General features: G+C 50.5%; 1 protein-coding gene across 1 annotated transcript in view; it reads left to right on the top strand.

The window, feature by feature from the left end:
- The window catches only part of EDA (ectodysplasin A), a 76,169-nt gene that overhangs the window by 25,549 nt on the left and 22,881 nt on the right, over positions 1-27,739 (top strand). The window contains exon 4 of the mRNA XM_053274072.1: positions 21,744-21,849. Coding sequence (XP_053130047.1) covers positions 21,744-21,849 — 106 coding nt within the window. The remainder of the gene's footprint in view (positions 1-21,743; positions 21,850-27,739) is intronic.

The raw sequence follows: 27,739 nt of genomic DNA, 5'->3' as shown, positions 1-27,739 counted from the left end.
TGTTCAGAGCAGCTTACAAAAAAATTAAATGCAAACAACCACCCATTAAAACAATCTCAAGCTGTGATAAAACATCAACCAGAGGCAGGCAAATAAAAAGCCACTAAAGTGTGTTTGTGATGGTGAACAATCCATGGAGTGCAGGGCCCTCTAGCCTGAGCACTCTCCCAGAAAAGGCCCTCCTTCTCCTCCTATCCCAGCCAGAGGAGATGAGGATCTTGGGGCTCTGAGCTAAAGAGGGTTCTGGGAAGTGGTCTGGGAGACCACACTGGCTTGTGCACACACGCTCCCGTGGGCCTCAGCACCTCTGCTCTGGCCAAAAGTGCCCTCAGTGGCTCAGCCTCTTAAGATCTCCTCTCTCTCATGACTGGGGATGGCCATCCTTCAAAAAAGCTTGTCTGCCACTTCAGTGAAGAATTGCTGAGCTTTCTGTGGAATTGCAGGGTCCCTGGTCCACTCCCTGAAGCCCCTGGCCCGCTTTGGGAATGCAAGCTGGGATTCGATTCTGTGCCACCCAGTTCAGGCTGCTCGCTTCCAGAGTCTTTTTCTTTGGCACTTAAGCAGTGGACTGTAGCTGTTAAGAGCATCCTGTATCCTAATTGATTAGATGCTCTGTAGCAATTGTCAAAGCAAAGAAAGGTAAATGCCCACTGCTGCTTTGAGCAAACAATAGCTGTCCTAGGAGACAGGTCTCTGTCCCGGGAGCTTGAGTCTGTTCTGACATCCTGTCAGGCGCCCTGACAGTTAGCCAAAAGGATCAAAATGGTGAAGTGCTCTTGATGAAGAGCAGCTGGTGCTAAACTGCCCCTTGGTTTTAGTCTGGGACAAATTACCCTGGACAGAAAGCAGTAGGGAGTTGGACTCATTTTCTTTGCAACTCTCCCGATGCAGGGCTGTGTTTTGCATTCTCCTCTCATCAGTTGATCTCACCTGCCCCAAATTTTCTGACAGTGAGGAAAACATACATTTTAATTAATCATGCTTGACAGTTTGATTTAGTGGATTGCTGTATACAGCCTCCAGTCTCTTCCATCTGTCTTTGAGCTTGTTGGGTTGGGTTGGGTTTATACACACACACACACACACACACACACACACACACACACACACAAAATTCAGGATGAGGCAATGCTGGACTATACTAAAAATGAAAATGTCCACAAAGTCAGAGCCCAGTTTAGTGGTAAATCTCCTTGATGTATTATTTATTTTTCTGTGTTGTAGGAGTAGTTGTAATAATAAAGTTGGCAGGTGTCTTCTGTATGGTTTTCTTGCTGCTCAAGGCCTCAAAGTGTCGGGAACCCTTTTTGTCAAAGCTCCCTCCCCCTTCAGGGCTAAATGGTGCAATAGGCAACTGTTCCCCCTCCCCACTGTTGTTGAACTACAACTCCATCATCTCCATCCCCAGTGAATTGTGGCTGGGGATGATGGTAGTTGTAGTTCAACCCTCTGGAGTACCAAAGGCTGCTGCTTCTCACTTGCAATGCAGAATCTGGATAGCTTAGCCTTCACATTGTTTGCTCTTGCTAGAGCAGAGGTGAGCAGGCCTGGCCATAACTCCCATAATCCCCAACCACCGTTTATTGTGGCTGGGGAAGATGGGAATTGTAGTTCAACTAAATCCCTATTCTAGAGTGACCTTTTTGCTGTTGGCCCATTTCTCTGCTTCCCAAAGATAGAATGACAGGTAATCAACCAGCCATCCCCCTCAACTTTAGGGCACCTTTGTTGGTTCAGAGAGGCATGTCCAGCATCAGGAAGGAGGTCACCTGTTACACCAGGGATTCTCAACCTTGGGTCCCCTGGTGTTATTGGACTTCAACTCCCATAATCCCCAGCCCCAGTGGCCTTCTGGTTGGGGATTATGGGAGCTGAAGTCCAACAACATCTGAGAACCCAACACTGAGAATCTCTGCTCTGATGGTGTGCAGCTATTCTTCTAACGAAGAGATTCAAGGGCAGAGTGCAGTGCCAGTTTCCATCAGGATGTTTGAGCAGAAAGGAAGAAATGCAGGCACAGGACTGGTTTGGACATCTCATGGAGCCCAGATTAAAGCTTGGCCTCACGGAACATCTCAGAGCCTTGGTGTGTGTGTGTGTGTGTGTGTGTGCGTGCGTGCGTGTGTGCGCGCGCACGCGTGTGCGCACCTCCCTTCCCCTTCATGCGCTGAGCTCTTAAGGTTTCTGATTCCAGTTATGGTTAGAAGCCAACCAGGATCTGTTGTGACCAGTGTTCCCTCTAACGGATTTACAGACATTGTTGACTACAACTCCCAGCATCCCCAGCTGCAAAGGCCTTTGGCTGGGGATTATGGGAGTTGTAGTCAACAACATCTGCAAATCCTTGTTAGCGAGAACACTGGTTGTCACGCCTGACCTGACAATTCTGACTTATGCAGAATCTGCAATCTGTAGCCAGGGTTTGTGTTTGGATTGTGGTGTATTTTAAGACCTCCAGTTAAAATAAAATCAGGATCGGTCAGTTTTGAACTCTTGGCCAATCCTGGCTTGTCCCTAATTGCTTCTGGAACGAGGTGGCGCTGGCGGCTGCTCCAGAGTGTGTGTATTTTTAAGGGTTAAACTCACCAAGGGCCTGATTCTGAATGGGATCTCAGGCAGAAGGCGAGGCAGGGGTCTGCCTGCCTGGTATAGCAGCACCTTGTGTGCAGGGTTCTCGATGTGGGGCTAATTATAGATCAGGGTTCTTTGCCATTTTTCAAGCAGGGGCCACTCGGGGGGGGGGACCCTTCCATGCGAGAGCCATTTCCCACTGTGCTGACCTCTGCACAGGACTGCACTTTTCTCAGTGTTGGGAGGGCCCTTTAAGAGAGTAGGAGGCCTATCTGGGAGGAAAGCTCTGGGGAGGGCTACATTGCCCAGCACCCTGTGCACGCCTCCCAAGATGGCGCTGAGGCTCAAGAGGGCTCCGTTTCCCTTGCAAGAGCCCCACTGGCCCAGCAGTGCTCTTACCTCTGGGCCGAAGCCCAGGGCCCCCACGGCCTCCTTCGTCTGTCCTGGGTGGTGCTGGGCAGCCCAGCATTACCTCTGCTTTAGAGTCAGAGCGGGGAAATGTGTGGGGTGGGGAGTATGTTGAGTTGGGTGTTGAGCTGATCCTGCTGATGCATATTTGCCAAAATAGACCAGTTTTATATTCTTGCATTCTTGTGAGTTCAGTTGGTGTTTGTGCCCTCAAGAACCCACATGTTAACAATATTGCATGTGTCACGGTGGGTGGGTAGGCGGGCTCTAATGGCCTTGAGGTCCAAGCTCCAAGATTACCTAGGTGCACCTCTGACTGCACGGGGGAATCTGGTGCCACACACAGGACCAATAAACCATTGGGGGTGCACTTAAGGGTAGTGGGGGCCACTGCTGCCCCCGCAGGCCTTACCAAGAAGAACATTCTTGCAGATTAAGGGGTGTTGTCTATGAGTGGTTGCTAATACCACGGAAACGTGCCGTGCCTCCTCTGAAGTGATGCAGCCCTCCTGTGACCTTCTGACGGGAGGAGGTGCACAAACCCCGCAGGATACTCCAGAGGGAGCCTCGGAGCCCTCCCACCTCCCGAACGAGTGATGCAGCACCGTTGCCTCTTGATCAGAGGACTTGGCTGTTACAGTCACTGGCTTACATTCAGATTAAGTTACTCATGAGTAGCACTGCTGAAATTAGTGGGGAAGGTTTGTGTCCTATTAGTTTCAGCGGGAGTACTCATGAGTAATGTAGTCTGGATGTAAGCCAGTCACTGGCTTCCATCCAGCCTGTCTGATTAATGTCAATGTGACACTGAAGTTTGTGTGCGCATGCATACACACACTCTAAACCTCTCTGTGGGGCACCTGAGCTGCAGGTTCAGGCCGAAGGGGTGCATCTGTTAAAAACAGGTTGGAACCCCGCCTTGTTCTGGACAAGCATTCGAAGTGACCAAAGTTTGTCAGCTTGATTGTGATCTAATTGTGACCTAGAGTTGATGCCAAAAGTAGTCCCACGCGGCCCTGGCTTTAATGTCTGCTGAATTGTTTCTGTGGTTAACTATTTTCACATGAGCACAGGCTTTTTTGGCCTGCTCTTGTGCACACCTGGGGATTCACATCCTCTGCCAATAACTTGCTGAATCTAAATGTTGCTGAGGAATTCCCTTTGAAAGTGTAGACATTAGTGCCATAGGCAGTGGCAGATGGAGTCGGAGTCGGGGTCTCTCTCTCTCTCCCCCCCCCCGTGTGTGTGTGTGTGTGTGTGTGTGTGTGTGTGTGTCTCAGTGCAAAGCAGCCTCCACTGCATGCTGCTGGGGGGGGCCCTCTGGGTGCCGAAGCACTCCTGTCGGCACAGCCAGGTACTTTTCTCCTACTTGCTGGGAGAGAGGAGTGGGTCTGCTAATCCATGCCCACCCACCCCCCGCTTAGTAAGCCCAAGAGAGAAGGGAGGTGCTGCCTCCGCTGCCCATGTGGCCCTTTGGGGATGCTGAAGAGAGCCTCGCCCAGCGTGCAGATGTTCCAGTGCATCTCTGCAGCTTAACCTTGATGATCTTTCTGTCTGCATCAACTTAGAAATAAAACCTTGCCGTAATTTGAAGCAGCATTCCATGGGATTCATTAGGAGAGGCAAGAATGATGCAAAGTTTGTTTTCAATGCGGCATTCAAGCTCTTTGAGGTTTGGTTGAAGAACTTCAGTGAAACCACAAGAAAGCCATTGGGTGCATAATTGAACAGGTGGAACAAATTTGTTAAATCTGTTATTAGAAAAACAGCAACTTGCTTTTAAGTAATAAATCAATCTGCAGTTAATTGTTCTTCAACTAAAGAAGGGAATATGAGGGGTTAGTTGGAATCTAAAAATATCTACACATGCAGACTAAAACCTCTATGGAACTGGTCTAAATTAGTATTTTGAGGTTGCCAACAGTGGTAACACTTGAGCAACACTTCAAAACTTTATTGAGAGATCTCTTGCAGGGCAGATGAGACACGGATGCAAATGTTGTACTCAGTTTTGGATACATTTGAACTGTGCTCTTTTTCTTCTATAAATATTTTGCAGTTCTGAGCATCAAGCATTATGTAATAGGTTGTTCCGGATAATACAGGGCACTTGGCCAGCTTTTTCATGGTCAGAGGCATCGGGTCTTGGTGACTGAGGGGCTAGCCGTGGTCTCAGGGAGTCCAAATGGCTGCCTGGAAGGAATGTGGAGTAGAAATGGTGATGAGAACGACCCTGTGCCCACAGGGGAGCCCCCAAGCCGCCCTTCCCCTGTCCGGAGCCCAAGGACCCTCACCCCAGTGCCTGACATGTGGCTCGTCTGAAGCCCCAGGTGCCAAGCGGAGTCTGGTCAATTTCCTAAGTCTAGCCATGTACGGAGGAGTGGCCAGGAGGGCGCATCGTTCCTTCCTCTGCTTGACATATAGAGCCACACATTGAATGGTGGAGTACAACATGGGGGAGAAGTTGGAAGAACTATTGGCCTAGATATGTGCAGGAAATGACAGTATAGTGAGAGAATTAAGTCTAGGCAGCAGAGCTGGGAAGCTGAGAGATATTACCCCTGGGGAGCATGAAACAAAACCCAGGAGGAACTGGGTGGAATCTACCAACTTTAAATAGGAAAGAACCATAATGCTGGAATGTAAAGAAAGGTAGAAAAGTTAAGTGGCAGGGGGTGGGGGGCAAGCATAATCCAGAAATTGATCCAAGACATCACAAATCAAGTCAACAAACATTTCAACAAATGTGTTCCGAGTGGGACTATCTTGTGCTGAACGTATATTGAGAGCTAGGCAGGGATTTTTTGCGCCTGATCCTTGTCACCTCAGAATGTATGGAAATCGGAGCAGAGGCTGCAGCAGGATATGGCTGCACAGCTGCCCTGGTGTTGGTCACAGGGTGGGGGTGGGAGGGTGAATGTGGGTGCTGCTACTCCAGGGCATGGGGGGGGATCCTGTGCCCCCAGAGTTCTTTGGGGCTGCATTGTCTCATATTGGGAGTCTCATATTGGGATCACTAGGAAGGGGCTTGAAAATAAAACGGCTCATATTATAATGCCCTTATACAAAACTATGGCGTGGCCACACCTGGAGTACTGCGTACGATTCTGGTCACCACATCTAAAAAAAGACATTGTAGAACTGGAAAAGGTGCAGAAGAAGGCAACCAAGATGATCAGGGGCCTAGAGCACCTTTCTTATGGGGCAAGGCTACAACACATGGGGCTTTTTAGTTTAGAGAAAAGATGACTGTGAGGAGACATGATAGAGGTCTATAAAATCATGCATGGTATGGAGAAAGTGGATAGAGAGAAATTCTTCTCCCTTTCACATAACACTAGAACAAGGGGTCGAACCATGAAATTGACTGCCAGGAGGTCTATCTAGAACCAGCAAACAGAAGTACTTTTTCACAAAACACATAATCAACTTGTGGAATTCTCTGCCACAAGATGTGGTGACAGACAACCTGGATGGCTTCAAGAGGAGTTTGGATAACTTCATGGAGGAGAGGTCTATCAACGGCTATTAGTCGGAGGCCTATAGGCCACCTCCAGCCTCAAAGGCAGGATGCCTCTGAGTACCAGTTGTGGAGGAGTTACAGCAGGAGAGGGCGCATGCCCTCAACTTCTGCTTGTGGCTTCCAGTGACATCTGGTGGGACACTGTGAGAAACAGGATCCTGGACTAGATGGGCTTTCTTGGGCCTGACCCAGCAGCAGGGCTCTTCTTATGTTCTCTTTAAATTATGTATCTTTTATTTTTTTAGCATTGTCTAAAAGATACCCATTCATTCTCTGGGCCCCCCCCCCAATTAAAAAGTTTGTTTTCTGTTTGTTTCCAAAAGTATTGGAAGACTCTTATCCTCCCAGATTTTTCTTTAAGATCAACCTTCCCTCACATTCTGCCTGAGATGCTTCCCTCTAAAACGGTCTTCCGACTTGCCAACAACACTTCTTAGAGTGACCCACCTGACTACTGGGCTAGTTATTTTAAATTAGTTGCCTTTGTGCCATGGTGGGGGTGGGGTGTGTTTGGCTTCTTCTAAGGTGACTCCCTGAGAAAACCTTCAGTCCAACTCCCGGCTCATTTTCTTCTTTGTAAGATGCTGCTGTGTTCATAACTGTTGATGTTTTTAATGAGTGTTGTCCATCTGCTTGTGGATGTGCAGTTTTGTATTTTATGGCGACTTCAGTGGTTTCACTTAGCCCCGAATGCTGCAGGTGGAAGTCTTGGGAAAGAGCAGGCCTCCACTTGCCACCCCTGCTGGGGGAGAGACGGGAGGCATTGCCCAGGCAACTGACAGGCAACAGGGATTTGAGCAGCGGTCCTAACCCAACACTCTAGCCATGACTCCATGCTGGCACAGGCGCTCTCTCGCACTCTCTCTGCCAGCAGTAGCACATGGAATCGAGGCCGTCTGCTGCAGTAGCACCCCTCCGTGCTCCCAGGGCAGCTTATTCAGACCTCATCTCGTGGCTTTGTCACCTATGGGAGTATTGCACGACTGTAACGATATCAGGCACACATTTGTTCCTTTTGTTGAGCAATGCAGTCTTTTAAAGCCTTGGTCTCGAACAAGGAAGTATTCTCTCTCTACTTATCTGAATAGGCAAACTGCCTTTTTTTAAGGAGGGGGGGAGAGGGGGGGAAAGGGCAGAGGAAAAACACCACTTGAGCCCTACCACAGCAGCAGCGGCTGTGGCCACCGCCCAAGGCTGCAAACAAGATTGAGTTACAGGGCCAGTTTCTTGGGCTCAGGAAGGTCTGCCTGCCAAGCCAGACAAGCTGATTGTGAAGCCTGGATCTCGGGGTCCTAGGTTGGTTTCTTATTGGCCTGGCAGGTTTTCATGATTTTAACTGTGTGTGTGCTCGACAGAGAGAAGCCAAAATGCGGCTCGAGGGAAGAGTGCAAGATGATGAAGAACGAGTTCTTAACACACAGTGAGGTGGAATTCATAGTAATGCAACTCATAACCAGAATTCCCAAACTACCTTCGTATGTTGAGAAAAGTTGGTGGGTCTTTAAAAAGTACCATTTCAGCCTTAATGTCTGATGTCACTACAGAACAAGGTTTTGCTTTTAGATCGGGAGCAGCTGCGACAGCAAGAGAGCATTAACCTGATGGCAGAAGGACCTGGTGAGCTCTCTGCCCTCATGGTGCCCTCTTTCTTCACCAGGTTAAAGAAAGGAGCAGATACCTTCTGTAGAAGACTCTCTTTGCAAGCTTAACTGGTCCAAATGAGTGCGGCTGTGGGGCATGAAGTAACAGGCGAGCGCTTTTTGGATCCTGTCCTTCCGCTGAAGGGGAGCAGGGTGGCTGGAAAGGGGATCTCCTTCTCCACAACTGAGGCTGAAGAGTGGCCTGAGGGAGGCTTGCCCAGGGCCACCCTGGGGACCTAAGGGCTGGCATGGCCAAAATGTCCTTCAGCTCTCATCGTGCTGCTCTCTGTGTTCTCACGGTAGGGCTGCTCACCAGCTCTTCGCTCTGCTGGAAGTGCCAGAAGGGGGCTCGACTACCACCTGGATGGAAACACGTTTTCCTCCACTGTCCTTGGACTTTTTCTCCTCCTCCTCCTCCTCCTCCTGAGTTGATATTTGCTGTAGTTTTGCACTTTAAGAATGTATGGCTCCCTCCTAGATGAGAGGGATCCACAAAATTGTGAGGAAGCTCAGTGGAATGATGAAACTTCAGTCAGGCCAGCTGATATTTTGCTCAAGTGGAGTTTGTGAACCCAATGTGTGACAGATATGCTGGCATTCTTGTCTCTAATCCCAGTTCCCGATCTGGAGGAAGAGGCTCTCTAGGTCAGTGGCCAAGCTGCTGCTCTGCATGCAGAAGGTTCAGTCCCTGGCGGCATCTCCAGATAGGCAGTCTGGGGAAGACTCCTGCCTGAAACCCTGGAGAAAATGGACCGATGGTCTCACTTCCTACATGCCTCTCTAGGCTTGTCATTTGTGTAGCAGCTCTTCCTGGCTTTTCTTGTGTTATGTGTGTTGGAGCATTTGTCTTGCTTTTCCTTTCTTTGCAGCCCCTTCAGTGTCACTACACAAATGGCCGATGCCCCCCAGGGGGGAAGTGGCAGGGCAGGGATAGGCAGGTAGGAAGCCCCCTCCTGGCCCCTTCGAGCAAGCTCCCCACCGCCCTCCCGGGAGTGCACGGAACCAGTTCTGTGCACGGAGCCCTAGGAGCTGGTGGGCATCGAGTCTGAGCAAAGTGGTCTGTATTTCCAGCAGTTGGCGGAGAATGCCAGGACTCCCCTTCCAGGGCGTGTGCTCGGCCAGTTCCTTCAGGCAGCCTGACTCTGTGGTGGTGATCTGAGTCCTTGCCTGCTTTCAGAGGAGTCCTCTGGATGGCTCTGGCAGCCCCTTCTCGATATTCAGGATACGGATACATTGGACAGTGGCAGTGGATTGGCTGTAAAAGGCCAAGGAGATCCACAGTGCAAGAGACACCGCCGTTGCACGAGGGCAGTAGGACTGGGCCCTGAAAGGGTCCCCCCCCCATACACCCAGCCTTGCAAGAGCTAGTGACAGTCTTGACTCCTCTGTCTGCATTGCAGGTTGAGGGCAAAGCTTACAAGCTCCTCCTCATGTGTCGGAATCCGACGGGGTTGGTGGGGCCGTCGCTTAGTGGGAGAGTCGCTGCTTTGCACCCTCTGCAGTCCCTGGCAGCATCTCCAGGTAGAGCTGGGAAAGACTCCCCCCGCCCCCTAGACCACCTTGGGGTTGCTGCTGCCAGTCAGCGTCCTGCGCTCGCTAGACCAAAGCTCTGACTCCATATAAGGCAGCTGCCTGTGTTCCTATGATGCCCCTACAGTCCTCCCATTCACACTGGTGCCTCACCTCCTAGTGATGTAAATGTTTCTGCAGCTATCGGTGGTGGTGGTAGACCTCACTTCAGAGGACACTTCAGAGAGCTCAGCCTTCCTTCCCCCTAGAAGCGTGGGAGGGCCCATCCTCTCTCTTGGAAGTGGGGGAGTTCTGGCTCCCACTCTTGGCTAAACGGTGCTCATCTCAGAACCGCCCCGCCCCCCGCCGGGTTCCAGAGGCAAGCCTGCATGCAGCACCCCATGCGTGGGCTGACTTGGAGGGGGGAGGGGGTCTTCCATGGAGGCCTCTTCTGCACACTTCAGGGGTCACCCCTCGATAGGCACCCTCTCTGCTCCCCTGTGCCCTGCTGCCACCGGCGGAGACCCACTCGACCAATGGATGAACCGGAACATTCAAGCAAGTGGGAGGGGTACTTTCCACACCGGGAGTTGGCAAGACCCAGCTGGTCTCTTCTGCGTCCTCCTGACTCACCTCGCAGGTCTCCCCATAAAGGGCTCTGTCTGCAAGAAACGTTTGGAAGGTGGGGGCGGGGGAAGGATCTTTCAAGGGTTTGTAACTGCTGCTGGTAACTGTTGCATGCTATAAACGTTGAGCTTTCTGATGATGTGGAACCTCTCTCATACAGACTCGGTGGAGTTGCAAACCATTAGTGACTGGAGCGAAGTATTCTGTTCACAACTTGTTGTTTGGCTCGAAAGCCTCTTTATTTTGGCTTGGTGTTTTTTTGTTCCTCTAATCCCTTAAATTGTTTATCTAAGATTCTTCCAAGACTTACAAATATCCCCTTCATCCTCTCTAATCAGCAGTGCATGCTTGACTCCCAAGAATGGCAGATTCAGATTAATATCGGGTTACTGCTTCTTCACAGTGTTTACATGTATGGCTGAGATGCAGAGATGGCTTTCCAGACTGCGGCTCATGTTTACCTCCAGGCTCATCTTTGCAGGGCGGACTTGCTCTTCTCCTGGCTGCTTGTGGCCAGCTTCTCTCCGGGTGGCTACAGTGAATCGAAAGGAAGAGGGGATGTCTCTTGGGATCTGGAGGAATCGCTCCAACAGGGACAGCGACTCCATGGCTTTGCTTAGCTTGTCTTGAGCACTGAGGTTTTGAAAAGGAATTGTTTTATAGCACCACGACAGACACGAAGTTCAGTCGCAGAGTAGAAGTCTTTAATGGGATTTTCCTTTTATCACGCCAAAGTTTTACTGGAAATTATTTTTCCCTCCACTGGCTTATTGCGCAAAATTGCTCTTTAACGAAGTCAGCTGTGGGCCATCTGCAGGCCATCTGGGCTGCAAAGTCAAAAACATCTGGTTGCTTCAGCCTGGTCGATCCCGAGGCACTAGCTGGTTGGTGGTTCGGTCTATATGTGTCGTTATTCTGCAACAGCTTGTCCAACACTGTGCCTGCTTGTTTGACAGGGTGGGAGTAGAGTTTGTCCCTTGAAGTCTAGAAGTCCTGGGTTTGTGATGGCTCCATCAGTGAGTTCTCTATGGTTATCCCACACAAATGGGATCAAGAACTTGGAGCCCAAGGTGCCCCTCCTCCCCAAGTGCTGCCATCAAAAAGCAGCAGCGTTTGTGCCTTATCTGCATATTTCCAGTTCTGCTGCCGTGGAACAAGCCTGGCTCCTTGAAGTCCAGAGTGTTCTGGTGGGCTTGTGTCTAGCAGTCCTTCCACGGTGTTTTGTGGCTCTTGGAAAGCTGAGCCCACTTAGCCCTGCACTGAGAGAGAGGCACAAGCAAAGTTGTCTGGCGGATGGGCCCATCCCTTGCTTCATGCCCTTTGCGCTAAGGCCAGCATGCTGATGGGTGTGAAGCTTTGCTCACCTTCTTATTACTTATTTAGTTATCATATTTCTATACCACCTGATATACGCATCTCTAGGTGGTGTACAAAGTTAAAGCATAACAAAAACCCAAGCTCGGGAGATAAAAGCACATTAAATAAGTTTAAAATTAATTTTAGTAAAAAGCTTGAGAAAACAGGTGCATCTTGAGTGTCTTCCAAAATGCAAACAGAGAAGGAGATGATTTTATTTCAAGGGGGAGCATATTCCAGAGCCCCGAGGCAGCCACAGAGAAGGCACCACCAAACGACAGCAATTGTGCCCAGACCGCTCCAGATGAGCTTAATAGGTGACAGGGTTCATGACAAAGAAGACCCTCTCTCAAGTACCCTGGACCCAAGACATTGAGGGCTTTATAGGTAACAACCAGCACTTTGTATTTCGCTCAGAAACATATCAGCGGCCAGTACAATTATTTTCAAATCAATGTCTTATTTATTTATTTAAAATATTTATTTATGCCCCCTCCCTCCAGTACACTACTGCTTGGGGCGGCTCACAACAATAAAATAGATACAATGTAAAATAAAACTAATAAAATTAACCAAATTAAGTAAACAAGTTAAAAGTCAGGCTAAAACCACAATCAGAATTAAGTTTCAAATTAAAAGTTATTTTAAAAGCTAAAAATTGAAAATTATAAAAACTATAAACTAAAGAACCTACCAGATATAACCAAAGATGGAGCATTTTAAAAGCCTCTTTAAAAAATGTGTTTTTAGTTGTTTTTTAAAAAACAACTCTTCCCTTCTGGTTGTCCAGGAGACAGGTCTGGCTGCTGCATTCTGTACAAGTTGTAGTTTCTGGAGTATGTACAAAGGCAGCCCCTTGTAACGTGCATTGTAGTCAAGTAGTCAAGCCTAGTAGTAGTCAAGCCTAGAGGTTACCACCATATGCACCACTGTTTTAAGGCAGTTTACTTCCAGAAATGGACATAGCTGACATATCAGCTGAATCTGATAAAAAGCGCTCCTGGCCACTGCCTCAGCCTGAGAAACCAGAGAGAGTTTTGGATCCAGGAGTATATTCAAGCTATGTACTGATCTTTCAGGGGGAGTGTAACCCCACCCAGAAGAGGCAGATCTAAACCGTCTCTTGGGTTCCAAATGCCTACAGGCAGTACCTCCATCTTATTTGGATTCAACTTCAGTTTGTTATCCCTCATTCAGCCCATTACTGCCTCCAGGCAGGCATTTAGAGGTTATGCCATTTCCTGATGAAGTTGATATGGAGAAATAGGTCCATATCAATACATGTTAAAAAGAACATTGGAGACTATATGAAGCCTTGTGGAACTCCATACTTAAGTTCTCGCTTTGTAGAGCAACAGTCTCCAAGTGACACCACCCAATCCCACCTCCCTCGGACAATCCAGAAGGAGACCATGGTCAGTGGTATCGAAAGCCACTGAAAGATCCAAAGGGATCAGCAGAGTCACACTCCCTCTGTCGATAGCCAGTTGGAGATCATCCATCAGGCTGACCAAGGCAGTCTCAACCCTACAGCCCACTCGAAAGCCATTTTGAAATGGATCTAGGTAATCTGTATCATTCAAAACTGCCTGGAGCTCAGAGGCCACCACCCACTCAATTACCTTGCCCAGCCATGGAAGATTAGAACCATGTCTCACTGTTAGAGAGTGGTTTTCTAAAGATTAAAGCTGCCTTGTGGGACAGGTGCAGCAACTTCAGACATCCCGTTCCTGAACAAAAGCTCCACCATTGGGCATGCCAACTGTAGGGAGCTGCAGTGGACCAGAATCCATGGATCATCTGAGAGACCCTCCTCTACAGCTCCTCTTCAGAAACTCAACAGACTTGTTTTGGCATGCCTCCTCAAGAGCAGACACAGAGCAAGCATGGCCACCCAGTTCAGTGGAATCCCAGTCACAAGCCTCCATCTTCAGATAATTGGGACTGGGGTCTGTGTTCACTTCCAGATTGCTGTGGGGTGCAGCTTTCTGCTCTTTTGTCCCAGCTGCACCAACTTCCTAGTTCCAGATGCTGCTGTTCTTGCCTTGAAAGCCCTCCCTGGTTTGGGCCCAAGAGATCCTTCAGGCTGCCTGCCTGTTGAGGTCCTTGGCAGAAGCTCTCCGCCCCATGCCTTCCCACTCTTGCCTTCCACATCCTCTTCATTTATCCAGCTACACTGCTGCTTTGTCATCCTGGCTACTTTACGCACCCATCTCAAGGTCTGCTCCCCCTGCTGCCTGGCTGGCATCCATATTGTGCAGAGGCACAACAGCCCAACTCATTCCAGGAGGAGGAAATGCGGGTGTCCGGAAACAGACAGGCAGAGGTGGCATGCACTAGTGCCACTGGCGAGGAGGGCGGGTCCCTACACACACACACACACACACACACACACACACACACACACACACACACACACCCTGCTTGTGGGCTTGCTGGAGCATCTGGCTGACTACTGGGAGAAGCAGGGGCTGGCTTCTCTTCTGCTCTTTTGCAAGGCACCCTGGACCCACCCTCCACGCTGGGGAATGTTTTCTATCAGTGTCCATAAGATTTGCACTCTCTCTCTCCTGTATCCTTTTTGCACACTCTTGTGCCTGGCAAAGCTGTGTACAGCAACACTCTAAACAAACAAGTTGCTCCCAACTCAGTAAGTTTCATGTTCAGGCAAAGACTGTCTGTCTCTCCCTCTCTCTTTCCATGCACATTATAATATATATTTGGAGCAGTTATGTGATTTGGCAGTAGAACCACTGTTGATGCTTTAATTACTGCCTCTTAAGGATGTAATCTGCATTTTACACTATAAGGGAATGTCAGCATTAGCAAAGAAAAGGTGTAGCCATCCTGTTGTAGTGCAGAAGCATCTGATAAGAAATGTTTGGGAATGGTGTGTGTGTGTTGGAATTTGGCTGGCTAGCATGCCATGCTTAAAAGGCCCAGTGCTGCAGTCAGAGGTGAGCTTAGGAACATAGGAAGCTGCCATATACCAAGGCAGACCATTGATCTATCTAGCTCAGTATTGTCTACACCAGGGATTCTCAACGTTGGGTCCCCAGATGTTATTGGACTGCAACTCCCATAATCCCCAACCAAAGGCTACTGGGGCTGGGGATTATGGGAGCTGAAGTCCAATAACGTCTTGGGACCCAACGTTGAGAATCCCTGGTCTACACAGACTGGCAGCAGCTTCTTCAAGGTTGCACACAGGAGTCTCTCCTAGCCCTATCCTGGAGATGCTGCCAGGGAGGAAATTTGGAACCTAGATGCTCTTCCCAGAGCAGCTCCATCATCCCCTGAGGGGAATATCTTACAGTGCTGACACTTCTAGTCTCCCATTCCTATGCAACCAGGGCAGACCCTGCTTAGCTAAGGGGACAAGTCATGCTTGCGACCACAAGACCAGCTCTCCTCTCCTCAGAGCAGTCTGCTTGATAGAGAGCTCGGAGGTCTTTGGGTGCAGATGACTGATCTTCCATGGATGCTGATGGGGAAATTCCCACCTTCATTGCTTCTAGCATGCAACTTCATCTGGGTTCTCCTCCCCCACCCTCCGCCACACACACACAGCTTTGAGCCTGGTCTTCCTCAGGGGGCTGAAATGAGGATTGCCACACTGGACCTTCAGCCATGTGCCTCAGGTAGCACAGAGTCCGCCAAGGTGGTGCTGAGGGCTCCATGGCTTTGCTCCTCCTTGCTGCTGCAACAAGACACAAACAGTGTGCCCTGTAGCAGAGATTTGCAGATGTTGTTGACTGCAGCTCCCAGAATCCCCAAGCAAAAGCTATTGCAGCTGGGGATTCTGGGAATCTCTGTTAGAGGGAACACTAGACACAAGACACTGATGCCTTCAGCTTGTCCGCATTGCAGCTCTGGTCAAAGCATATGCAAGGATGGTAGGGGACCGTCCTGACCCAAGGATGCTGGCCACAGAATCAACTGTGGTGGAATCAACTGTGACCCTTTGCTCATTGCACTTCATGAAAGAAGCCTCCATCTCTGGGGATACAGTGAGTCCTGCCTTTCTCCTCTCCTGGCGATGATCTTGACCTAAGAGGGGCCCTGCTGGATCAGACAAAAGGTCTGTCGCGCTCAGCCTCCTGCCCCCACAGTGGCCAGCCTGACACCTCTGGGAAGTCCCTCGCAAGCAGAGCCGTAGCCCTTCCCCACTGCCACTTCCCACCTACTCTGAATCAGACGGCCTTGGCCCCCGGGGTGGGGGGCTTATAGAGCCATCCAGGCTAGTAGCCATTGGGAGACTTGTCCTCCATACTGTCCCTTTTAGAGCCATTTAGGCCAGTGGCCTTCACTGCCACATGATGCTGTGAACTGCAAACTCTGTGCAGCGGGGAAAAGGCCTTCCTGTGGTGTGGCTTGAATCTCCTGGCCGCTGGTTTCGCTGGATGGCCCCTGGTCTCTGTGTTATGGGAGAGGGAGAAACACTTTCTCCACCAAGGCTTTCTGCCATGTCCTCCAAGCACTACTGGAATCCAGGCTTTCTTGAGCCTTTACAAATCCCTTGTTGATATTCTCCCACTTCATATTGACCATCCTGCCAACTGTTAACTTGTTGGCTTCTAGAGGGTCCTGTCAAACTTGAGTTGTGAAATTCTGCTGGTGAATAGGAAATAAAACCTATCAAAGCAGGCAGGGCAGGGAGACAGATGACTCTGAGCAAACTTAATCAGTGAGATGATGTTATCATGGTGCTGGCCTCCTGGGAGAAAAGCAAAGCAAGATAAGACCATCAGCTACTGCCATGGAACAAGATACCTCCAGATTGAAGTCAAAAGCCTGATGGGAAGAGGAGAAACCGAAAAGAGATCCCAGGAGCAGAAAATCTGACACGGAGGCCCCCGAAAACCCCTCAAGAGGCTTACTCACTGAAGACTGCCTTTGGGGCATGTGATTATCTGCTGCCTTATCGAAATGTCCATTGTTAAGAAGGGCAGGTGTGGCCCATCGCTTCTGCACTGCAGGGATTTCTTGGCTTCTGCAGTACTTGGGAGCTTTTGAAATCTCTCTTGTAAATTGAGTACATTTGTCATAATGTTTCTTCCTGGAAAGAAAACTTCCATTAGGAAACCTCTGCCCTAGAGACTGTGGTGGTGCCCATGCGGTGATTTGACGCCTCTCCAGAAGTGCAGAGATGGTTCTGCTGCTCTCTGCTGCTCACAGAGACAGTGACCTGGCTGGCCACCGTTGGGGACTCATGGTGGGTGTGGGTGTGGGTGTGGTGCTCAGACATGCTCGTTCAGAGAGCTAGGAATCTCCATGGGGGAAGTGCCGTGAGATGTCTCACATCCTGGGGCAAAAAACATGACTTAACATAAATGTACCTCTTTCTACAGAAAAGCCCAGGGGTTGCCTCAAGACAGTGGACAGCATCCAGTTATGACTAAGCACAGCCTGAATCCAAGAGACGTCGGAGGCCTCCTCTACTGAGTCCGGCCCTTGGTCCGTCTCACCCAATCCTGTCTGCACTGACTGGGGCAGGAGCCTTTCCCAGCAGCCCTACCTGGAGAGGCTGCTGCTGCCGCCGCTGCCGCCGCTGCCACCGCCAGGGAGTGACCCTGGGACCTTCTGCCTGCCAGGCAGGGCTCTGGCTCTGCCCTCTACGGGGAATATCTTACAGCAAGCAGTGCTCACACATGTCATCATCATTTCCCATCCAAATGCAAACCAGGGTGGACCCCTGGAGAGGAGAGGAGAGGTGGTCTTGTGGTCGCAAGCATGCCTTGTCCCCTTAGCTAAGCAGGGTCCACCCTGGTTGCATCTGAATGGGAGACTTGATGTGTGAGCACTGCAAGATATTCCCCTGAGGGGATAATGGGGCCGCTCTGGGAAGAGCAGAAGGTTTCCAGTTCCCTCCCTGGCAGCATCTCCAATGAGATAGGGCTGAGAGAGACTCCTGCCTGCAACCTTGGAGAAGCCGCTGCCAGTCTGTGAAGACAAGACTGAGCTAGGTGGACCAAGGGTCTGACTCAGTCTATGGCAGCTGCTTATGTTCCTATGACCCTGCATAGCCAAGGGGTCGGCAATTCATGCTTGCTACCGGAAGACCAGCTGCCCTCCCCTGGCAAGTTAGGAGTCGCTTCAGCGCCCTCCGTTTCCATTGGACTTGGCCTGAACGCTGCCCACGGTCTCGCTTGGCGGCGCTCCTCTTTGCATGGCTGGTGAAGGGCTGCTGCTTGGGAGGACCTTTTCTCTGTTGTGTGGCCGGCAGGTCCAGTGGAGGCTGAATTGCGCCTCCGGATTCCCTCAGCGAGGGCCGCCTCCTGCCCTGGGTGAGGTGTGTCGGATGAGTGAGCTGCCAGTTTGCATGGCCTGGGGCTGCGTCCTCTCCTGGCATCCCAGCTGATGGGCCTCTCCAGATAGGAGCCTGCAAGTCGCTGCAAGGACGGGGAGCTGTTCTGCAGGCTGGCTTTTGTTCTTCGCCTTTGCTGGGATGAGCTGTGGCAGGACCAGCGGCTGTTTCCGCCTCTGCTGGGCTTGCTCTGGAGCTTGCTTTGTTATGCAGAGATTGCCTTAATCCACCCAGTGATGGGCTCTGGCGTTTCCCAATGTTTTGCTGATGTCCTGAATAGATACAGAGTTGTCACAGCCAGCAGGCACGCTCACTCATCTGAAGTCAGGGCATGCTGTGGAGGAGGTTATCTGGATTGTGCTTCAGACACCAGCGGTAGCCCGTGGGGGTGGATTCCAGAAGGACCCCGGAGGAGCCCAGCAGAAACGACCACGCTTGACTGTGTCTGTGTCCCACTGGGATGCAGAATTCGAATTATTGTCTGTCTCTCTTAGGAACATTTATGCTGAAACAGGCAATCAGTGGCGTGGAGAGGAGAACTGGTCTTGTGCTAGCAAGCATGACTTGTCCCCTTAGCTAAGAGGGGTCTACCCTGGTTTGCATTTGAATGGGAGACTAGAAGTGTGAGCACTGGAAGATACTCCCCTTAGGGGATAATGGGGCCGCTCTAGGAAGCGTACCTGCCTGCTTGCGTGCAGAAGGTTCCAAGTTCCTTCCCTGGCAGCATCTCCAAGATAAGGCTGAGAGAGATGCCTGCCTGCAACCTTGGAGAAGCTGCTGCCAGTCTGCCTAGACCATACTGAGCGAGATGGACCTATAGTCTGACTCAGTATATGGCAGCTTCCTATGTTCCTATGACTTGTCAGAGTTTTCTGGAGTTAGATTGATTCCTAGGATAATTTGGTTCTGCTTGGCTGTTACTCTTACCACAGGTGTGCTAGAATCGCCTTGCCACAACTCTGTCCATCTATTTATTTATTTATATTTATTGTTCAATTTATATACTGCTTTTCATTAAAATCTCAAAGCGGTTTATAATATAATTAAAACACAAAAGTCCAGATAATTTAAATATAAAAATATCTCTATTTTAAAAAATCAATAACCCATTAAAAACAATAATACATAAAACACAAAGCAGCAGCATTAAAAACAATACTTTCATTTAAAAGCCTGGGTGAAGAGCCACAACGTTACCTTTTCCCTAAAAACTGTCAAGGAGACCGAGGAGTGGATGCCGGCTGGGAGAGCATTCCAGAGCCTGGAGGCCATGACTGAGAAGGCCCCGCCCCACCTGCTCGACACCTGAGCCTCTCTCACCATTGGCACGTGGAGCCCCCTCCGATGATCTTGTCAAGCAGGCAGAAACGCTTGGGAGCAGGTGGTCCTTCCAATATCCAGGGCCTAAACCGTTGAGGGCTTTAAAGAGCAAAACCAGCACCTTGAATTGTACCGGGAAACAAATTGGTAGCCAATGTAGCTCTTTCAGAATGGGTGTGATATGATCCCAACAGGCAGCTCTGGATAAAATCCTAGTGGCCGCATTTTGCACTAGCTGCAGTTTCTGAATATTCTTCAAGGGCAGCCTCACATAGAGCACATTACAGTAATCCAGCCATGAGTGACTAGGGCGTGGGTAACAGTGGCCAGACCGGAGCCTTCCAGAAGCGGAGCTGGGTCCATCAGGACCCGCAAGCTGCGCGCTGCCTCTTTCAAAGGGAGTGCCACCCCATCCAGAACCGGTAGGATCTCCTCATCCCGCTTGGCTGTCCTACTGGCAAAGAGCGCCTCCCTCCCTCCCTCCCTCTTGTCTGGATTCAATCTCCATTTACTAGCCCACATCCAGCCCATCACAGCCCACAGGCCCCGATTCAGGACATCCGCTGCCTCCCTAGGATCAGGTGAGAAGGGGAGATGGAGCTGAGTGTCATCGGCATATTGCTGACAACGCAGGCCAGATCCCCAGATGACCTCTCCCAGCAGTTCATGTGGATGTTGAACATCTATGCCCGGCTGTCTACGCCCAGGCAATGTAGCAAAAGATCTCACAGTAAAGAGGATTTGTATATAATCTGTTATTTCATTTGTCTTTCTGTTTGGGTGACTGGTCCATATTAGGACTCGGGGCTATTCTAGAGCACCTTCTTGGGAGGGGACATGCCTTGATCCCCCCGTCCTTCATGCCCCCCTGCCGCTGTCTGATGTGCAGTGGGATAAAAGAACCATTGGGAGGCTGGGGTGTGTGTCTGTGTGTGTGTGAGAGAGAGAGATGTTGGGTTTTGCCTGGCCCCAGGTGTCCAGCTTCTTACAGGGGAGCTGTAAACTAAGCAACATTCAGTCTGTGCCCAAACAGAGTTTGTGGGGGGGGATGTCCCCCCCCACACACACACACCAGAGAGTACCAGGTGGGTGGTTCTGCCAGTGTCCTTGGGCAGATCTGCTTCTGGGGTGTCTCGGCAGTTGGATAGTTGCAGAAGAGCCCCCTTGGCTGGGGCCCAGTGGGGCAGGGCAGGAGGAGGCTCCTCTCTCCCTCGGGGAGTCCGTCTTTGGAAACAGACTCGTGGCTCTTCCCTATGCCACTTCCCAAAAAGCTCGCCATGGTGGCTCAGCAAGGAGGAGAGGTGGCAGTCCATGAGCAAGCAAGTGGGACCCAAAGAAGGCAGCTTCAGGAGGGGGTCTTAATATGGCCCTTGATGCCATTGCTGGGCTGCAGGGTGCAGTGGATATTCTCCCATTGCTGGGTTTGGACTGGGGAACATAGGAAGCTGCTGCCTACAGAGTCAGACCATTGGTCCCACTAGCTCAGTGTTGTCCACACTGACTGGCAGCAGCAGCTCTCCAAGGACTCAGGCAGGAATCTCTCTCAGCCCCACCTGGGGAAGCTGCCAGGGAAGAACCTGGGACCTTCTGCATGCCAAGCAGGTGCTCCAGCCCTCGGCTCCGGCCCCCTCTCCCAGAGCAGGAATTCCATTCCGTTAACTGGAAGACAGAGTCTGTTCCACAGGGCCTTGTTTCCTGGTCCAAATGTTGGCTTTCTCTTTGAGGACGGCAATATCTTTTTATCTGAAATGCACTGGGGTATTGCAGCTGGAAGCAGGTGGGGGATAAGAAGTAAAATCTGGGGTGGAGTGACCTCCCTAAGGGGATCGTGCATTCCTTGCTGTTGAGGTATCCTAGTCTTTTTGAAATCTTATACTGGCTTCAGCACCTGCATAATGAGTTTATAGCCCATGCGACACGAAATCGTAATCCTCGCGGTTGCAAAGCAAACGGTGTGCCAGAGAGCTGGGCTGCTCTGTTAGATCCATTGCAGGGCTCTGTTGGGAGGCTGCAAAAGGTCCGCTTTGGATCTGGAAGACTCTCAGCCAGACGCTTGTGGGCCTCAGTGGGGCAGCCCAGCTGAGTGGAGTTCCTGATCTCCACTGCTGCTCTCTTGCCCGGCCTGGTGTGTGTTTTCCCGAATGGATTTCTGACTCCTGTGACAGGCAGCCTTGAAATGACCAGCACCCTGAGACCTGGCCCTAGAGGGAGACTGAAGGAAGAGGCTGCTGTGTCCACTCACTTGTCGCTCCTGCTCGGAGCCAGGCAGGCAGACAGCTGCTGCCAGCCCTTCCTTGTCCGTGCTACTAGCACACGGTTGAAAGAGAGCCACATGTTCTGTGGCATGTCCGGCTCAGGTCCCTCTTCTGGCTAAGTGGAAGCCCCAGAGACAGCAAAATTGAATGGGAAAGACACGTCCATTTATTGACTGTGGCTTGATTTGGCGGCCAGTTTCATGTACTGTGGCACTCTTGGTTTTCAGGTGGCCTTGTTGAACTTCTTCTCCCCTGAAGACAGGCTGCATGCTGGAGAAGGAAGCCGCCGGGTCCGCCGAAACAAAAGGAGCAAAACCAGTGAAGGGTCAGAGGGTGAGTGTGATGCCATTTTGCCCTTGTTTGTCTCTCTCAGAACTGCATTATGGCCCAAAGCGGTAGAATCCTGAACCCTACTTTCTCTGGAAAGGTGTAGATTGACTCTTACCTTCCTTGTCTGCATGATGTCCGTTGCATTTGGGTGTCCATTTTAGTAGATGGTTTTCCAGGCTTGATAGAGAAGTTGGTCACGGAAGGGATGTCTTCAGAGCAATCTTTATTTCCACAGTTCGAATGTCAGCATCTTGAAGGGTACCTTGGTTAGATAAAGGTAAAGTGTGCCGTCAAGTCGGTGTCGACTCCTGGCAACCACAGAGCCCTGTGGCTGTCTTTGGGAGAATACAGGAGAGGCTGACCATGGCCTCCTCCCGCACAGTCTGAGATAATGCCTTTCAGCACCTTCCTAGAGCACTGCTGCCCGATATAGGCCTTTCCCATAGTCTGGGAAACATACCACTGGGGATTCAAACCGGCAACCTCTGGCTTGCTAGTCAAGTCATTTCCCCACTGCGCCATTAAGTGGCTGATTCTTGGTTAGACTATCCCTTAATTCTGAGTCCAGGTGGAAACAGATGCAAGTGTAATGCAAACTGATCACAAGAGGCCTCCGAGTCGCCATCTCCACCATCTTGTGAAGCAGATTGTACCTGGTCCTGGATGTTGCTGCTGCTGCTGTAGAGTTCATCCAGTGTGCAAGTCTCTGGCAGATGCCTCTTCATCTGTGCTGGTCTCTGCCTCACAGTGGAGAAGAAAATCTGTATCAGGTCAAAACCCTTGAAGACAGCAGAGCATCCACTGGGGGTGGGGGGGACTCCTCCTCCTCCTCCTCCTCCTCCTCCTGCTTCTCTCTCCTCCCTTGGCAAAGGAAGGGAGGTGAAGGGCAGGGCTTTGGAACAATGGTCCTGCTTCCTCTAGGACTCCGCCTTCTGTAGAGACTGGCATAAAAAACCGTTTCCTGCTGACAATACTGCATCTGTTGCATCCATGTGGAGCTATCAGCATAGCTTGGACACACTGATGAGTGAATCACAGATGTGCAAGAACTGCTCTGCAGTTTGGTCTTAAGCCGTTGCAGACATGGGAATTTTTGCGTGCTGCTAAATTCTCCCTGGGAGTGGATCACTGTTCCCTCTAAGGCGTGCACATGTGCGTGAGCTCAAAAGTTTTGGGATGTCCGCTCAGTTCATTTTAGATCCCACTCAGGTTGAATCAGGAAGGCCCCACTCTGAATGCATGTGTGCGCACACACGGCCTGGATACTGCCGCTCAGAACAAAACTCATTCCGCACACAGATGAAAAAAATTAGAGGGACCGCTGGAGTGGATCATTGGAGGCAAAATGTCAAAGTTCAGACTGTCCCATGGAGCAGCTGCAGCCCTGTGGTAGAGCACAGTTGTTGACCCTAGGCTTGGGAGCAATGCGCTCCTCTCTCGCCTGGAGTGCGTGTCGATGCCGTCACCTGGGCTCAGGCAGGAGGCTGGTGCTGCTCCAGAAAGGTCAGCTGGGCTGAGTCCTTCCTTGGCCTGAGGGACTCGATGCCTGACAGGCTGGTGCACAGCAGTTGGTGTTCTCAGCACACTCTGTAGTAACTCTTCCCCCCCCACCCCCGGTCTTTGCCCTTAAATATTTTGTCGTTTCATAGCTGAAACAGTTTCAGTGTTGCCAGATTCCTGAGAACTAACATCTTAAGCAGCTAGGACTTTCAGTTCCCCAAGCTCTGTTAAATGTTTTTTTAATCTGGAATTCGCTGGATGGGGAATGCCTGTGAAGAGGGACTCAGTCTTGAGAACAATCGGCTTGACACCTTTTCTGCGAAGGTTACAGTGTTGTGGAGTCTTTGTTCATTTCAGAACTAATGACTGAAATATATTCCAGTTGTCTGTGGCAAATCAAGTTTCTTAAAATTGATTCAGATGCTAGCAGAGAAATTGAGCAATTGGTTCCGTTAACTGTGCAAAAGACATTTTTGTAGGAAACGATTGCTTGGGTAGATCTGCTCTAAGGTCTTTTGCCTCTGCTTCAGTGTGGTGGTGACAGAAAATTGAGAGCCCCCAGAGAGAACTGGATTTGCTTTTTCTTATAAAATGCATTTGGGCAATAACTTCCTAAACAGCACTCATCATCTCCATGTTAACTAGCTGGTGAATTTTGCGTGCCCAGTCCTGTATGATGGGGTCCCCATTTAGAGTTGAAAATCTGAAGGCATGACATGCCCCACCATTATGGGGCAGCTGAAAGGGGTGCTGCAGTGTAGGCCACAAGAAACTGCTGTTATTCCAGGCTGGGTCACTTGGCCTTTGGTTAGCAGGCTCCCTCCTCTTCGTGTGTGTGTGTGTGTTTAATTTCTATACCGCCCTTCCAAAATAGCTCAGGTCCTCTTTCAGAACAGCCTGTGTTAAAAAGCAGGAGAAATCCATCAGAGTGATCACAGCCTGCTCTTCCATCACACTTGGGATGAGTACAAAGCGTTTTGTTCCATTCGATAGGTACTGTTTGTTTTGGTTCAAAAGATTTGCACAAGCGAGCAAGATGCCAGGACTGAGCTAGATGGGTCGGATGCCCATGATGGCCACAGTTCTCATCCAACCAAGCCCAGGCGTCTTGCTTCTGAGCTGCTTTTGAACCAAACCAAACTGTGGAATGATGGGGCAAGAAGGAGAGCTCCTCCGTGAGAGGCTCATTTCCAAACACCCAAGCAGAGTTGAAGGCCTGCTCCGAAAGATGCTGAAGACTCATGAATGTCTTGGATGGGGACCTGGGCATTTCAGACCTCCCTCCTGAGAAAACGGGACGGTGGAGAGTTCTCTGGGCAGCCTTGCACCTCCTGAGCGCAGGTTGGACGGAGGGGCAGGGGGCCATGGGGCAGTGTGCTCCGTAGACTTCTCTCCTGCCTTCTCTCCAAGGAGCCCAGTGCTGCACCCACTGCCCTCCGCCCTCCTGCCCCAACGGTGAGCTACACTTGTGAGCTAGGCTAAGCTGAGAGGTGGCAGCTGCCTGCCTGCCTGCCTGCCTGCCTGCCTGCTATCTGCACCCTTCCACTAAATGAGGGAGAGGAGAAGTGGAGTCGACGGGGACACCTGCCTGCCTGGGACCCTCTTCCCCAGTCAGCCACTCTGGCAGGCAGCGTGTTTGAGAAGAGCCCACTCAGCACACGGCAAGCGAGTCTTAAGAGAACAGCCGCCCTCTTCCTGCAAGACCACTCGGAAATAGTTTGGTTCTGGAATTCATGGCACATGTTGTTGTTTATCTTAGTCGGATTCAGCTTGAAATGTCAGAATGTTTTCTGTTGAGTGGAATAAAAAAGCAAACAGAAACACAGCTGCGTACTCCTGCACTTCAGACTGTGGAATCTTCAGCAGTGTGGCATTGATTTTGAAAAAGCAATAGGGAGCAGCGGTGTGTGTAAAAATAAAACTCTCTAATTCCAGCCAACAAGCCTCTGGATATTTGATTGAAACATATTAGTCTGCATATGCTAAAATTGTGGTGATGTCTGTCAGCTGTGCAACAAACAGAGCTCTTTGGATTCCCACCCAAACCCCTGGAGGGGGAAAAACAGCACTGTGCAAGAGAGCTCTCTCCCTGCCTGCCTGCCTGCCTGCCTGCCTGCCTTCTTCTTCCTCCTCCTCCTCCTCCTCCATCATACAGGGAATCTGACAAGGGCTCTGGCTGCTCAAGACACCACCAAGGCGAGGGTTTCTCCCCTGCCCCCAGCCCAGCCCCACGGATCCAGCTCAGTGTAAATTCTGGAGCCCCCAGAGGCGCTTGGGTTAGGGTCGCTAACTAAGCTTCAGATCCTCAAACCCCGTTCACTGCCCACAGAGAGACACCTGTGTTGAGGCACTGGTGATATGAAAATCTGTCCCAGTTGGTGATAGATGAGTCATCTTGAACTGGGCAGCTCTAAAAATAGCTCCAATCCTCAGTTGTATTAACAAATGTATGCTGGTTGGAAGACGCTTTCCCCTGGGCTGCCTCTGGTGGGCACCCTGCATCGCTCGCTCCCTGTTGTGGTTGTGCTGGAGACTCTGTTCCACCCAGTCCCCCCTCCCTCCCTCCCTCCCTCCCTCCCTCCATCCCTCCCTCCATTGGGTGCATCTGATCTTCTACGCCACTGGAAAGCGCTGGGCAGAGGCAAAGGATCCCCATCCTATCCCTCCCTCCACTGCCTGGAGCCACACATGGTGATGACCCTCCTCCCCGTGGAGGTGTGCTGGGTGTGGTGTGGGAGAGGATCCTGGCAGGCCAGGATGGGCACTGCCACGAAGAGGCCCATTCGGCTGACCCAGTGGAGGTTTCCCTGGCTTGGGCTCCCGGGATGGAGGGCACCTGATCACAGCTGTGTCTACTTGGAGTAAGTCTCCCACACCACACCATTGCACAGGGCCTGCTGGTGTGTCACTCCCTCCCCAAGGGAGCATTCCCTCGGCTTTCCCAAACCTCCTTGGAATGGTGATGTTCCCATTTTGGTGGCAGAAAAGGAGTTTAGGTGACCCCAGGAATTATATCTTCACCATGATGCCATCACAAACATCTTAAAAGGATTTTCAGTTTGTTTTGTAAGGAAACCTATTGTTCGTTTTCAGTTCTAATCTGGAAGGTCTGCTGTGAGTCTCACTGGTGGCAGTAGATGGCATATTAATGCTCTTGCACCTTCAGAGTGTGGGAGAAACTAGAACCAAACACTCCAGAGGGAGATCTGCAAACTTCTCCCCTGAATAGAATAACCAGATGCAGCTTTGTTTGAGAACCTCCTAGAAATATTGAGGCTACTTGGGCTTCAATCTTAATGCACAGTTAGTTGGGTATAAATTGCATTGAATGTCATGGTTTATTTCTGAGTAAGCATACGTAGGAATAGCCTAGTTTTTGGTGACTTGGGCCAAGGTGGTGTGGAGGTGAAGTTCTTTGGGTGTGCTTAGCTAATTTCGCTTTAGTTTTTAAAGTTGTGTTTAGTCTCTTGTTGCACATTTTTCAAGGAGGGCATGTGGTGACGGAGCAATATGTTGTTTCAAATGAAACTATAAGATATGTAAGTTAATACAAACATAAATCTGTTTGACAATAATGAAACGGAAGGTTTAAAAACACAGGGGGAACTAAAGAGGTGCCTCTAGTTGTCCGGGGGATGGGGAAGGGTGAAGCAGTAGTCCCATTAGAGGTGGAACAGTCTGGGTGTCAGAGCAGACTGCCTATGCGTGCTTTGCCCGCCCATATGCAGAAAGAGCGTTGGCCTCCGTTCCTCAGCAGTTCCTTATACAAGAACTTTGTATCTGAAGGGAAATGACTTTCTAGACTGTTAACAAGAGGAACTCTGTATGTTACTAGTCAATAGTGAGCCTCTGGTTAGCTCATCTTAAAGCTGGTCTGGAGTTTATAGACTTGCTGTGCCCAAAGTGCACCCTACTCTACAGGCAGAGTCTGGTGCAGAGTGCATTGCAGCAGAGCTGAAGCTACAGAGAGAGCATTTTGGAACGAAAAGAACCCCCACTACCTGTATTTATATACCACTTTTCAGCAATAGTTTGCAAAGCGGTCTACATAGATTGATAAATGAGTAATAAGGGAGGTCACTGAGGAGGAGACTGGGCTACAAATGAGGCTAATGGAGAAGCCAAGCTTAATGGGACAGAGGTGGCCATGGCGTCACGGTCAGGGGGAACCGGCGGCAGTCTTCGTGGGCGGGGGGTGGGGTGGGGGGAGAGAATAAAGAAATGAAGGGGGGAAGATTCCTGCTCCGTCCTGGTGTGGCTCTGACCGGCCACCAGCAGGCACGATAGGAAGGGGGGTTGCTTCTGATGGGAGGGTCTTTGCTGGCTCCGTACCGGCCTCTGCTGACTCCTGGTCTGGTGTTCTTGCTTCAAGCAGCTGCTTTTGCAACCTCAG

The sequence above is a fragment of the Hemicordylus capensis genome, chromosome 11 (assembly GCF_027244095.1).
Source record: "Hemicordylus capensis ecotype Gifberg chromosome 11, rHemCap1.1.pri, whole genome shotgun sequence".
Classification (NCBI taxonomy): Eukaryota; Metazoa; Chordata; class Lepidosauria; order Squamata; family Cordylidae; genus Hemicordylus; species Hemicordylus capensis.
This window is presented reverse-complemented; position numbering and strand designations above follow the sequence as displayed.